Source organism: Salvelinus alpinus, chromosome 7 (genome assembly GCF_045679555.1).
Source record: "Salvelinus alpinus chromosome 7, SLU_Salpinus.1, whole genome shotgun sequence".
NCBI lineage: Eukaryota > Metazoa > Chordata > Actinopteri > Salmoniformes > Salmonidae > Salvelinus > Salvelinus alpinus.
Genome location: NC_092092.1, coordinates 10,976,270 through 10,989,102, shown reverse-complemented (window position 1 = coordinate 10,989,102; position 12,833 = coordinate 10,976,270). Strand labels below are relative to the sequence as shown.

General features: G+C 41.3%; 1 protein-coding gene across 1 annotated transcript in view; it reads left to right on the top strand.

Moving 5' to 3' along the window:
* The window catches only part of LOC139580473 (CUB and sushi domain-containing protein 1-like), a 451,300-nt gene that overhangs the window by 399,271 nt on the left and 39,196 nt on the right, over positions 1-12,833 (top strand). Inside the window, exons 41-49 of the mRNA XM_071409207.1 lie at positions 3,248-3,457; positions 4,513-4,701; positions 5,597-5,774; positions 6,803-6,948; positions 8,726-8,806; positions 9,133-9,246; positions 9,965-10,153; positions 10,302-10,448; positions 11,558-11,746. Coding sequence (XP_071265308.1) covers positions 3,248-3,457; positions 4,513-4,701; positions 5,597-5,774; positions 6,803-6,948; positions 8,726-8,806; positions 9,133-9,246; positions 9,965-10,153; positions 10,302-10,448; positions 11,558-11,746 — 1,443 coding nt within the window. The remainder of the gene's footprint in view (positions 1-3,247; positions 3,458-4,512; positions 4,702-5,596; positions 5,775-6,802; positions 6,949-8,725; positions 8,807-9,132; positions 9,247-9,964; positions 10,154-10,301; positions 10,449-11,557; positions 11,747-12,833) is intronic.

Below are 12,833 nucleotides of genomic sequence, written 5' to 3'. Positions count from 1 at the left end.
TGTAGAATCTGTCAAGAAGGAATTACATAAAAAAAAAAAGATTCACCTGTATTTAACCAGGTAGGCCAGTTGAGAACAAGTTCTCATTTACAACTGCGACCTGGCCAAGAAAAAGCAAAGCAGTGCGACACAAACAACAACACAGAGTTACACATAGAATAAACAGATGCACAGTCAATAACACAATAGAAAGTCTATATACAGTGTGTGCAAATGAAGTAAGATTAGGGAGGTAAGGCAATAAATAGGCCATAGTGGCGAAATAGTTACAATTTAGCAATTAAACACTGGAGTGATAGATGTGCAGAAGATGAATATGCAAGTAGAGATACTGAGGTGCAAAGGAGCAAAAAAATGTACAATATGGGGATGAGGTAGTTGGGTGGGCTATTTACAGATGGGCTATGTACAGGTGCAATTATCTGTAAGCTGCTCTGACAGCTGATGCTTAAAGTTAGTAAGGGAGATATGAGTCTCCAGCTTCAGTGATTTTTGCAATTCGTTCCAGTCATTGGCAGCAGAGAACTGTAAGGAAAGGCGGCCAATGGAGGAGTTGGCTTTGGGGGTGACCAGTGAAATATACCTGCTGGAGCGCGTGCTACGGGTGGATGCTGCTATGGTGACCAGTGAGCTGAGATAAGGCGGGGCTTTACCTAGCAAAGACTTATAGATGACCTGGTGCCAGTGGGTTTGGCAACAAAAATATGAAGCGAGAGCCAGCCAACGAGAGCGTACAGGTCGCAGTGGTGGGTAGTAGATGGGGCTTTGGTGACAAAACGGATGGCACTGTGATAGACTGCATCCAATTTGCTGAGTAGAGTGTTGGAGGCTATTTTGTAAATGACATCGCCGAAGTCAAGGATCGGTAGGATAGTCAGTTTTACGAGGGTATGTTTGGCAGCATGAGTGAAGGATGCTTTGTTGCGAAATAGGAAGCCGATTCTAGATTTAATTTTGGATTGGAGATGCTTGATGTGAGTCTGGAAGGAGAGTTTACAGTCTAACCAGACACCTGGGTATTTGTAGTTGTCCACATATTCTAAGTCAGAACCGTCCAGAGTAGTGATGCTAGACGGGCGGGCAGGTGCCGGCAGCGATCAGTTGATGAGCATGCATTTAGTTTTACTTGCATTTCAGAGCAGTTGGAGGCCATGGAAGGAGAGTTGTATGGCATTGAAGCTCATCTAGAGGTTTGTTAACACAGTGTCCAAAGAAGGGCCAGAAGTATACAGAATGGTGTCGTCTGTGTAGAGGTGGATCAGAGAATCACAGCAAGAGCGACATCATTGATGTATACAGAGAAAAGAGTCGGCCCGAGAATTGAACCCTGTGGCACCCCCATAGAGACTGCCAGAGGTCCGGACAACAGGCCCTCCGTTTTGACACACCGAATTCTGTCTGAGAAGTAGTTGGTGATCCAGGCGAGGCAGTCATTTGAGAGAGCAAGGAAGTTGAGTCTGCCGATAAGAATGCGGCGGTTGACAGAGTCGAAAGCCTTGTCCAGGTCGATGAATACGGCTGCACAGTATTGTCTTTTATCGATGGCGGTTATGATATTGTTTAGGACCTTGAGCGTGGCTGAGGTGCACCCATGACCAGCTCGGAAACCAGATTGCATAGCAGAGAAGGTACGGTGAGATTCGAAATGGTCGGTGATCTGTTTGTTAACTTGGCTTTCGAAGACTTTAGAAAGGCAGGGTAGGATAGATATATGTCTGTAACAGTTTGGGTCTAGTGTGTCTCTTCCTTTGAAGAGGGGGATGACCGCAGCAGCTTTCCAATCTTTAGGGATCTCAGACGTTACGAAAGAGAGGTTGAACAGGTTAGTATTAAGGGTTGCAACAATTGCGGCGGATAATTTTAGAAAGAGAGGGTCCAGATTGTCTAGCCCAGCTGATTTGTAGGGGTCCAGATTTTGCAGCTCTTTCAGCTATCTGGATTTGGGTGAAGGGGTAATGGGGAGGCTTGGGCAAGTTGCTGTGGGGGGTGCAGAGCTGTTGACCAGGGTAGGGGTAGCCAGGTGGAAAGCATGGCCAGCCGTAGAAAAATGCTTATTGAAATTCTCGATTATCGTAGATTTATCGGTGGTGACAGTGTTTCCTAGCCTCAGTGCAGTGGGCAGCTGGGAGGAGGTGCTCTTATTCTCCATGGATTTTACAGTGTCCCAGAACCTTTTGGAGTTTATGCTACTGGATGCACATTTCTGTTTGAAAAAGCTAGCCTTTGCTTTCCTAACTGCCTGTATATGTTGGTTCCTAACTTCCCTGAAAAGTTGCATATTGCGGGGGCTATTCAATGCTAATGCAGTACGCCACAGGATGTTTTTGTGCTGGTCAAGGGCAGTCAGGTCTGGAGTGAACCAAGGGCTGTATCTGTTCTTAGTTCTACATTTTTTTAATGGGGCATGCTTATTCAAGATGGTGAGAAGAATAAGAATAACCAGGCATCCTCTACTGACGGAATGAGGTCAATATCCTTCCAGGATACCTGGGCCAGGTCGATTAGAAAAGCCTGCTCGCTGAAGTGTTTTAGAGAGCATTTGACAGTGATGAGGGGTGGTCGTTTGACTGTGGACCCATTACGGGCACAGGCAATGAGGCAGTGATCGCTGAGATCCTGGTTGAAGACAGCAGAGGTATATTTAGAGGGCAGGTTGGTCAGGATTATATCTATGAGGGTGTCCGTGTTTACAGATTTAGGGTTGTACCTGGTAGGTTCCATGATAATTTGTGTGAGATTGAGGGCATCTAGTTTAGATTGTAGGATGGCCGGGGTGTTAAGCATATCCCAGTTTAGGTCACCTAACAGTATGAACTCTGAAGATAAATGGGGGGTGATTAATTCACATATGGTGTCCAGGGCACAGCTGGGGGCTGAGGGAGATCTATAACAAGCGGCAACAGTGAGAGACATATTTCTGGAAAGGTGGATTTTTTTAAAGTAGAAGCTCGAACTGTTTGGGCACAAAAATGGGATGTGTGGGCAAACGAGCAGCAGTATTTCCAGTGTTTGGGTTTTTCATGACTGGTTATTTGGACAAATCACGATTTCACAAAATCACGATCAGGTGTTAGCATCTTTTGAATTTCAGTAGGGGAGGGGACATTCGACCCATAGACTTGCCCGTAACTTTCAAAGACAGTGGGAATGTTTTGATGCATGTTTTGGTTATGAAATAAACATAGCTCCATCAACCGAAGCCTTTGTCCATACAATATATCTCATATAATGTTTCTGTGTTTTACAGGGGCTCATATTCAGTTCCTCAACTTTTCCTCTGAAGACAACCATGATTTTTTAGAGGTGCGAAATGGGCCGCAGCACAGCAGCTCTCTGATTGGACAATTTAGCGGAAGTCAGCTGCCGCCCAACCTGCTGAGTACAACACATGAGACCGTGATTCACTTCTACAGTGACCACTCTGAAAACAGGCAGGGATTCAAACTGGCCTACCAAGGTGAGCTGTACTTAATTTTTATCCACCATGTCTAGCATGGTTTCTCCTCACCTAAAAGAGCTTGGTTTGTATTGGTTTCAATTGACAATTTTGTTGGCGCTAGGCTTGGATGTTGTTTTGGGGCATTTGTGTTAAATCTGGGAAAGAATCTATGGGAATGTCTGATGTGAAATCCTTATTGATACTGTTTTTATCTATATTTTGTTGATATGGTCTAGCTTTCTTTTTAGGATGATTCAAGGTTAAATACAAAATAGATGAAATGTCAGCTTCAAGGACTTAAGTACCTGTCAGTTAAATTATCTGAGAATCTGCCCTCTCAGGATCATTGAGAGGTTACTCCGTTATGTTGCTTCTCCCGCCTGGAAAAAGCATTCAGAATCAATGGAGAGCGTCATTTAGATGTTGAGTGCACTTTGATGTTATGGGGCTATTTTGCTTCCACTGGTCCTGGGGTTCTTGTTAAGGTCAATGGCAACTGTAGATGTTGAGTGCATGGCTTCCACTTTTCAAGAGATAACCCTGTGTGTTGTCTTCTTCCGCATATAGGCCAGAGGGTTCATATCCTGGCTTTTCCTCTTCTCCTCTTACCAAAAAAAACACCACATCTCATTTAACAATTGCTCTCTCATTGTACGCAAAAAGAAATGTGAACTTGATCGTCAATTTCCAGCACTGTCAAGCTTCAATAGATTTTTGGAGTAACGTTGCTGTAACATTGCTGTATTTTTTTAGGTTGAAACAGAAAAGTTTATTGGTTTCCTGGCGTCCATTCTTTGTTGTTGGCATTATGCTTGAAATAGACATGTCATAGTGACATTTCGTGAAAATGTGTCTGACAGGTGTCATGTGTGTTCCAGTACTGTCTCAAAAGGTTAAGTGGGATGGGTCACCTGTGGGCTGTGGACGATAGTCCACATAATTTGTTTGAACATTTCTTGAAATATGTTTTATTTTGTTGTGATGTATGTGCATTCCTGTTATAAGAAATATGTATTTTTATTGCACAAGCTTGTAACCCCACTTTTTTTCTGACTTTCTCTCTTGCATTTTAGCATATGAATTGCAGAATTGCCAAGACCCTACTCCATTCCCTAACGGATATATTATTAATAATGACTACAATGCTGGCCAGTCAATCACTTTTGAGTGCTTTCCTGGATACGTTCTGATTGGACATCCTGTGCTCACATGCCAACATGGAATCAACAGAAAATGGAATCATCCCTTTCCCCATTGTGAGGGTGAGCATGGGTTAATATTATACATAACAGATATTTTACCAAAAGCATCAATGGCTCTTTGCTTTATTTATCAAACTATTTTAGAATGTATTTGTTAGGACGTTTTTATCAGCCCTATACTAGATGTTATTATATAACCCTCGTAATACTGTTGTGAAGTTCGGTTCTGTTATACTGTATGAAAAAAGGCAGCGTTTCCCAAAACTGCCTCTCATATTACTGCCTTTGAACACTGCTCCAGTTGAGACCCACACTACTGGGACATGTGCTAAATTTCTTCTGCATTGAGCAGTGTACGAGCTGGCAACGGCTTACTCAATCAATACCTGCAAAGATTTCTCAGAGCTGTCCCTCATTCAACGACACCTTTCAGCGTCATTGTATTGTGTTTTGGAGGTGTATTTGGTCAATTGGGTTCTTGTTGATGTCATCACTGCATCCCTTTTTGGGTTCAAAGTTGTGCAGGATTGACTAATCCTAGATACCAGGGAAAGAGACACTTACCATGATAGTATAACACAGTATGGGGTTTGCTCTGTTGTCAAAACTGCTCTCGTGATTGCTGCTCATAATATTTAATCTACAAGTAATACAGTGTACAGATATTTGAAATTAAGGTTCAATTGGTGAAGAAATGCTCTTCAGTTGTTAGCAGACAAATAACACCAACCTACTTAACATCAATTCCTACTATATGCTCTACGTTTAGCAGACAGTTTTATCCAGAGCAACTTACAGTACTGAGTGGATACATTTAATACTTTTTCCCCCTGTTCTGGTCCGCCGTGGGAATCGAACCCACAACCCTGGCGTTTCATGCGTCACACTCTACCAACTGAGCTACATGGCACATACCCTCTGTGATAATACCGCTCCGTCTTGTCTTCTACTGCAGCTCCATGTGGCTACAATATGACAGCTCAGAATGGCACCATATTCTCGCCCCAGTACCCAAATGAGTACCCTAACTCACAGGACTGTACCTGGCTTATCACCGTGCCACATGGACATGGCATTTACATCAACTTCACCCTGCTTCAGACGGAGCCTGTCACAGATTACATTGCTGTATGGTAAGGGATTAATGGTTTCTCACAAGCCCCATCAGTTCATAATTGGCTGATATGTCTTTTACTGTGAAGAACTACCATGTACTTCACAGCACAAACGAGCAGGTTGACGTTTATTGGGATGAGTCTTGTCCTGGAGGCAGAGCTGAGCGATTTCCGCTAGATGGGGCAGCTGCAAAGTCAAAATTGGCTGTATTGTAAAAATTCCAGAAAAATAGCTTTTTGGTCTTAATTTAAGGTTAGGGTTAAAACTCAGTGTGGTTAAGGTTAGGTTTAGGTTTAAAAATCAGATTTTATGACTTTGTGGTTGTGCCAGCTAGTGACCACCCACTGGGCACAGACGTCAGTTCAACGTCTAGTTTTGTTTTATATTTAGTTGATTTGTCAATGAACATGAATTCAACGTGCAAATCCAATTAGTTTTCCACATTGATTCATCGTCATCAAATTATTTTTTGGTGTTGAAATGACATGGAAACAATGTTGATTCAGCCAGTTTTTGCCCAGTGGGCACTCTGCGGAGCTGCCTCCAGAACAAGGTTCATGACGAAAACGCTAACCTTGCACAGGAAAACCCAGAGTTATACTGTAAATACAGCAAGACAGGAAACAAATCAACATAGTGCCTTTTTATTCCTTTTACTAGTGAAGATGAACTTGAAAGTCACAATATAATAAGTACATGCCATGGTTTAATCTGCAGCATCCGAGAGTGGATTAAAACGATGTATTTCAATGGGTAAAATACACACTTTCTGCCACAATACAGCCCTCTGTGAGTTATATGGATTATTCATCTTCAGAAGCCATTAAAAGAGGCCAGTAGTCTGTAAAGTCATCATTTTTTGCTGTTTTCATTCAACACTGTCTGTAATGTAATGGTTTTTATATGAACGTCAGCACAAATCTTGCTATAGATTTGAGAGCAAATCAATTCAACCAAGCCACACTGAAATTCTGGACATTATTGCAATGTTTAATGTGTGTGTTATAAATGTAATGCACTTTCAATGTCTTCTGGCCTCTTCCAGGGATGGCCCTGAGCAGAGCTACCCACAGCTTGGGATTTTCAGTGGTAATACAGCGCTAGAGTCAGCCTACAGTTCTTTCAATCAGGTCCTTATCAAGTTTCACAGTGACTTCTCCACAAGTGGATTCTTTGTCCTCAATTTCCATGGTCAGTTTCTCTTCCAAATGTTGTAGCTAAAATGCAATGCATACTGTTACTGCTAAAGCTTGCTGATTCCCTGTTTCGAAAGTATTTCAGAAATAAAGTTGTAATATCTCATGGTTTTACTTTGTGACCGGTTGAATGTGGTCAATTGTCCTCTAACAGATTGTATTTATATATACAGTTGAAGTCGGAAGTTTACATACACTTAGGTTGGAGTCATTAAAACTCGTTTTTCAACCACTCCACAAATTTCTTGTGAACAAACTATAGTTTTGGCAAGTCGGTTAGGACATCTACTTCGTGCATGACACAAGTCATTTTCCCAACAATTGTTTACAGACAGATTATTTCACTTATAATTCACTGCATCACAATTCCAGTGGGTCAGAAGTTTCCATACACTAAGTTGACTGTGCCTTTCAAAAGACCTCAGAAAAAAATGTGTAGACCTCCACAAGTCTGGTTCATCCTTGGGAGCAATTTCCAAATGCCTGAAGGCACCACATTCATCTGTACAAACAATAGTACGCAAGTATAAACACCATGGGACCACGCAGCCATCATACCGCTCAGGAAGGAGACGCGTTCTGTCTCCTGGAGATGAGCGTACTTTGGTGCGAAAAGTGTAAATCAACCCCAGAACAACAGCAAAGGACCTTGTGAAGATGCTGGAGGAAACAGGCACAAAAGTATCTATATCCACAGTAAAACGAGTCCTATATCGACATAACCTGAAAGGCAAGGACAAAGCCACTGCTCTAAAACCGCCATAAAAAAGCCAGACTACGGTTTGCAACTGCACATGGGGACAAAGATCGTGCTTTTTGGAGAAATGTCCTCTGGTCTGATGAAACAAAAATAGAACTGTTTGGCCCTAATGACCATCATTATGTTTGGAGGGAAAAGGGGGAGGCTTGCAAGCTGAAGAAAACCATCCCAACCATGAAGCACGGGGGTGGCAGAATCATGTTGTGGGGGTGCTTTGCTGCAGGAGGGTCCAGTGCACTTCACAAAACAGATGGCATCATGAGGCAGGAAAATTATGTGGATATATTGAAGCAACATCTCAATACATCAGTCAGGAAGTTAAAGCTTGGTTGCAAATGGGTCTTCCAAATGGACAATGACCCCAAGCATACTTCCACAGTTGTGGCAAAATGGCTTCAGGACAACAAAGTCAAGGTATTGGAGTGGCCATCACAAAGCCCTGACCTCAACCCTACAGAAAATTTGTGGGCAGGACTGAAAAAGCGTGTGTGAGCAAGGAGGCCTACAAACATGACACCAAGTCTGTCAGGAGGAATGGGCCAAAACTCACCCAACTTATTGTGGGAAGCTTGTGGAAGGCTACCCGAAACATTTGACCCAAGTTAAACTATTTAAAGCCAATGATACCGAATACTAATTGAGTGTATGTAAACTTCTGATCCACTAGGAATGTGATGAAAGAAATAAAAGCTGAAATAAATCATTCTCTCTACTATTATTCTGACATTTCACATTCTTAAAATAAAGTGGTGATCCTAACTGACCTAAAACAGGAAATTTTTACTAGGATTAAATATCAGGAATTGTGAAAAACTGAGTTTAAATGTATTTGGCTAAGATGTATGTAAACTTCCAACTTCAACTGTATATGCCCATCCCTTTATCTTGTGTGATTTCTTTGTTTTTTATGTTTGTCAGATAGATGAAATGATAGAATACGTATCCATAAGTATAGTATACTGTGGATTATGTGATTTTGGCAAATTACTTATGAATTGTTTCTCTCATCCAGCCTATCGTCTGAAGAAATGCCCACCTCCACCAACAGTGGAAGAAGCTGAAATAGTATACGAAGATCAAGATTATGAAATAGGTACGTTTGTACCAGAGATGGTCAACACTGGGTTATATAATTCAACACAGAGTTGCAGTGGGACGTCAGACAGTGACCCGCTACATGATTCAGTTTAAACATGCTCCTATGTGACTTTGAATCAAAGAGGTATACCATGCTGGAGTGTGAACCTTTATTTGAAATGATCTTGGACAACCATGTTAGGGGTATATAGCAGACTGTTATGTAATATAGCTGTTGGTATTGTATCGAGAGACATAAACTTAATATCCAATGTAGGTTTCCATCAGACGTTGATGATGTCACAGCTGCTATAAGACGTATGAAATAATTATTTTGTCCAGGAGACGTTGTGAAGTATCGCTGCTTCCCTGGATTTACCCTGGTAGGCAACAGTGAGCTTACCTGTAAACTCAACTCTCATCTCCAGTTTGAGAGTCCTCCGCCTACTTGTGAAGGTAAGAGAATGTTCTGACCTTTTCTGATTATTTTATTTATTATTCCATTTATAACAGGAGGTGAACTTTCAGCTCATATACTTCCAGTTATTTGCTTTTACAAGCGTATCAGTTTACCTGCCTGTTTTTTTTTTTAAATCTGACGTTCTACCCTTGTTTCTTTGTATCCTTCTGATGACTCCTTTATACGACACTATTACTAGACATTGTTCCAAGGTGTGCATCAGCCTGTTAAAAAACAAAGTGCAGCTAGAGTGTAGCTAGAGTCTCTGTGACTCTTTGAAATCGAAGCTCTGACTGAAAGTGAGTCACAGATTGAATGGCTTATGAATGGTGGACATATAATTTCTAATTATAGTGCCAATGTGATGACACAGATGGAAGGCAGCAGTATGGTTCCATTAGCAGAGCACAAAGTACATTTTCTGGGGAGATATGGAGATAAGCGCAGCAGAGTTTCCTTAAATGTTGTAATTCCGTAATGCAGCTATGGTCCATTCGGTTTGTTTTCATTATCATTTGCCCACAGGGTAGAAGAGAACAGGACAATGGAAAATGCCTTCACATTATTTCTTGCCATAGATCACTAACCCTGAGCTCATTTGGATTTAGCAACCTGGAGAAGCTCAAGAGAAGAACCGTTGAGGTGATAAAGATGTGTACTGTAGCAGTAACTAACTATTTCTCATTTGTCTGCATGTGTGTGTTGTGCGTTTAGCCCAGTGTCCTGCAAATGAAGAACGCTCCTCCTCATCAGGAGTTATCCTTAGTCCAGGTTTCCCTAAAAACTACCCCAACTCTCAGACCTGCTCCTGGGTCATCAGGGTTCAACCTGCGTACACTATCTCCATCTTCGTGGAGATGTTTCAGAGTGAGAAGCAGTTCGACGAACTTGAGATCTTTGACGGTAATTTCCTCTTCCAACAGCCAAATAAGTCATATGCATGTTTTATTTTGTTTGTTCTAAAATGTTTATGCCATGTCAGAGATGATTTAATGTTCAAATGCCTTACAACAAGCACTGTCATTTGTGAGTGTTACTTTTGCTCTGTTAGGACCATCTGGCCAGAGCCCTTTGCTGGTGGCCCTTAGTGGAAATCACTCCACACAGTTAAACTTTACAAGCAAGACCAACCACCTTTACCTGAGATGGTCCACTGATCATGCAACCAGCAAAAGAGGATTCAGAATCCGCTACACAGGTTTGTAGTGCATAACAATATGTTTCAGTTTGTGATAAGGCTTTAACGCCCATGTGCTGTGGGCATGTCTATTTCTACTAATGCATCATCATTCGTATGTTTCATAACAAACACCAAATGAAACATTTGAATTACAGGACATTCAAAAAGTGGGACAGCGCCATAGCCTTTTTTCTCTTGTATGGGTGTCAGAGAAGCTTAGACACCAGCCTCTGTCCTCTGAGGCAGTTGCTTTGGATCCAATGTAGGTCAAAGAGTGTGAGGCAGTCAGACTTTTACAAGTTAGCCCTCATTAGACTGTATACCTGCAGGGATCCTTTTGCAAGTCCTCCATAATAGAGGTCAAAGATCCGATAATGAATTTGGCTGAATAACCGCCATGTCCGGTGCCTCAAACCGACATTTCCACCAATGACCAAACATGATATATAGCTCACAAAGCCCGGTGGCAATGATTACTCTCCATTTCTTCTCTCTTCTTTTCTCTCCCTCTGCCTTTTCTGTTGCTTTTCTTCTCTCAATTCATTTTAGTCGATAATTTTGCCGTTCCAGCCCCTGTGCTGGTTATTATTCCAGTTTGTTTCCACATGTTTCCCCATTTATTCAATTTGCCATCCCTTGTGCGAAAAAAATGACTCGGTAAAAAAATTGTTACATTGGATTGAGGCCTGACGTGTCAGAATGAGTGATGGTTTCTGAAGGCTTCAGAGTGGCTACCTCGGTGCTGTCAAACTATGTAAAAGTATTTTTAAATAATGCATGGATGTTGAACACAGACAGGGTAATACACCTCCGTTTGATCTTTACAAAACTGCTTTGGGAGTGAAGAAGTCTTTACCCAGCCAAGGGATTTTTCCCTTCGTCTTAAACAGTCCATTGGTCTTTCATCAAAGTAAATAAGAATGATGCCTGGAGTTTTAACATGAGGTCTAATCACCTAGAACCTAGACTTAACCATTTAGTACTAGTCATCTGGTGGATGGATTTAATCTAATGTTATACTAATATAAGGTAATATAAAGTACTAATGTATATCTAGTGTATATCGTTAATCATTTAGGAGGAATGGTATAGAAAACACTTAAATTGCTCCTTTCTTTTCAATTTAGCTCCTTATTGTAGCATTAACGACCCACCTGGAAATGGAGGGGTGCTTAACCGAACAAGAGAGATCCCAGGAAGCAATCTGCAGTACTATTGTTATGCTGGCTACAGACTAGTGGGGCCCAGAAATTCCACCTGCCGGTTACATCCGAATGGACTGTATCATTGGGATACCCCAGCTCCACTATGTCAAGGTAATGCAGAACAGCGAATGGCATTTACAGACTCGAGGGGGATTCACTTTAATGTCTGGTGAAAGTCTTGCAAATGTGATTGGGCTCCCTCTTGTCACAATGTTGACATGTGTTTGTGGAATTGTGATTCATTGTCTATTTATTTTGCTCCTTGGTCTTCAACATAGTAGGCTACAATTCATGAATATTTCTTAATATCATAGAAAATATCTTAATGAATAGATTCTGAGAAGTCTTTTAACAAACTTTATTCAGAAATATATAATCATCGACAGTGATGTAACTGACCCTTTCTGCATTGTGTTCACTAGTGTGACAGCCCATTGCTGTAATGAGATGTGTATTTGCATAAAGGAATAGAGTCTAAGATGGAGCTAATTACTTCTGGGGGTTTTATCTTTAATGCCTGTTTGCGATAGAGCATGCAAGACAATTATCTATTTTAAAGGTACAAAGGAAACTGTGTCCACTCATTTGTGGTAAACTACAGGTGGGTAACTAGTGAACAAAACAAGATAGCGGTTTGTTATCCTCACTAAACCTGATAGGAAATTATCATTTGATATGATGAGATCGTCTGTTCCATTTGCACGGTATTCTAAACATGGTATTCGAACGGTAAGCGTGGGTTTAAGCAAGTGAATGCCACAATCTTCAACGGTAAATTTCTGGTTTCCATTGTACTCTAATAGTTGGTACATACTAACAGCATAGGTACATACTTTGCTTACTGCCTCTTTATCCCTCCCATTTGAGACACAAGGCCACTATAGTCAGAACACAGAACACTCCTGTGATGAGAAGTGTCCATAGTGTCTACTAATTATGTGCCATAATTTCTGTAAGTGCTGAGAGTAATCCATTCAGCTGTTCTTAAGGTCATGGAGAGGCAGTGGAGGATTCTGGCTTCTCTGTTTAATCAAATCAAATGTTATTAGTCACATGCGCCGAACAACAACATTACAGTGAAATGCTTACGTATGAGCCCCTAACCAACAATACAGTTTAACAAAAAATAAGAGTAAGAATAAGAAATAAAAGTAACACGTAATTAAAGAGCAACAGTAAAATAACAATAGCGAGACTA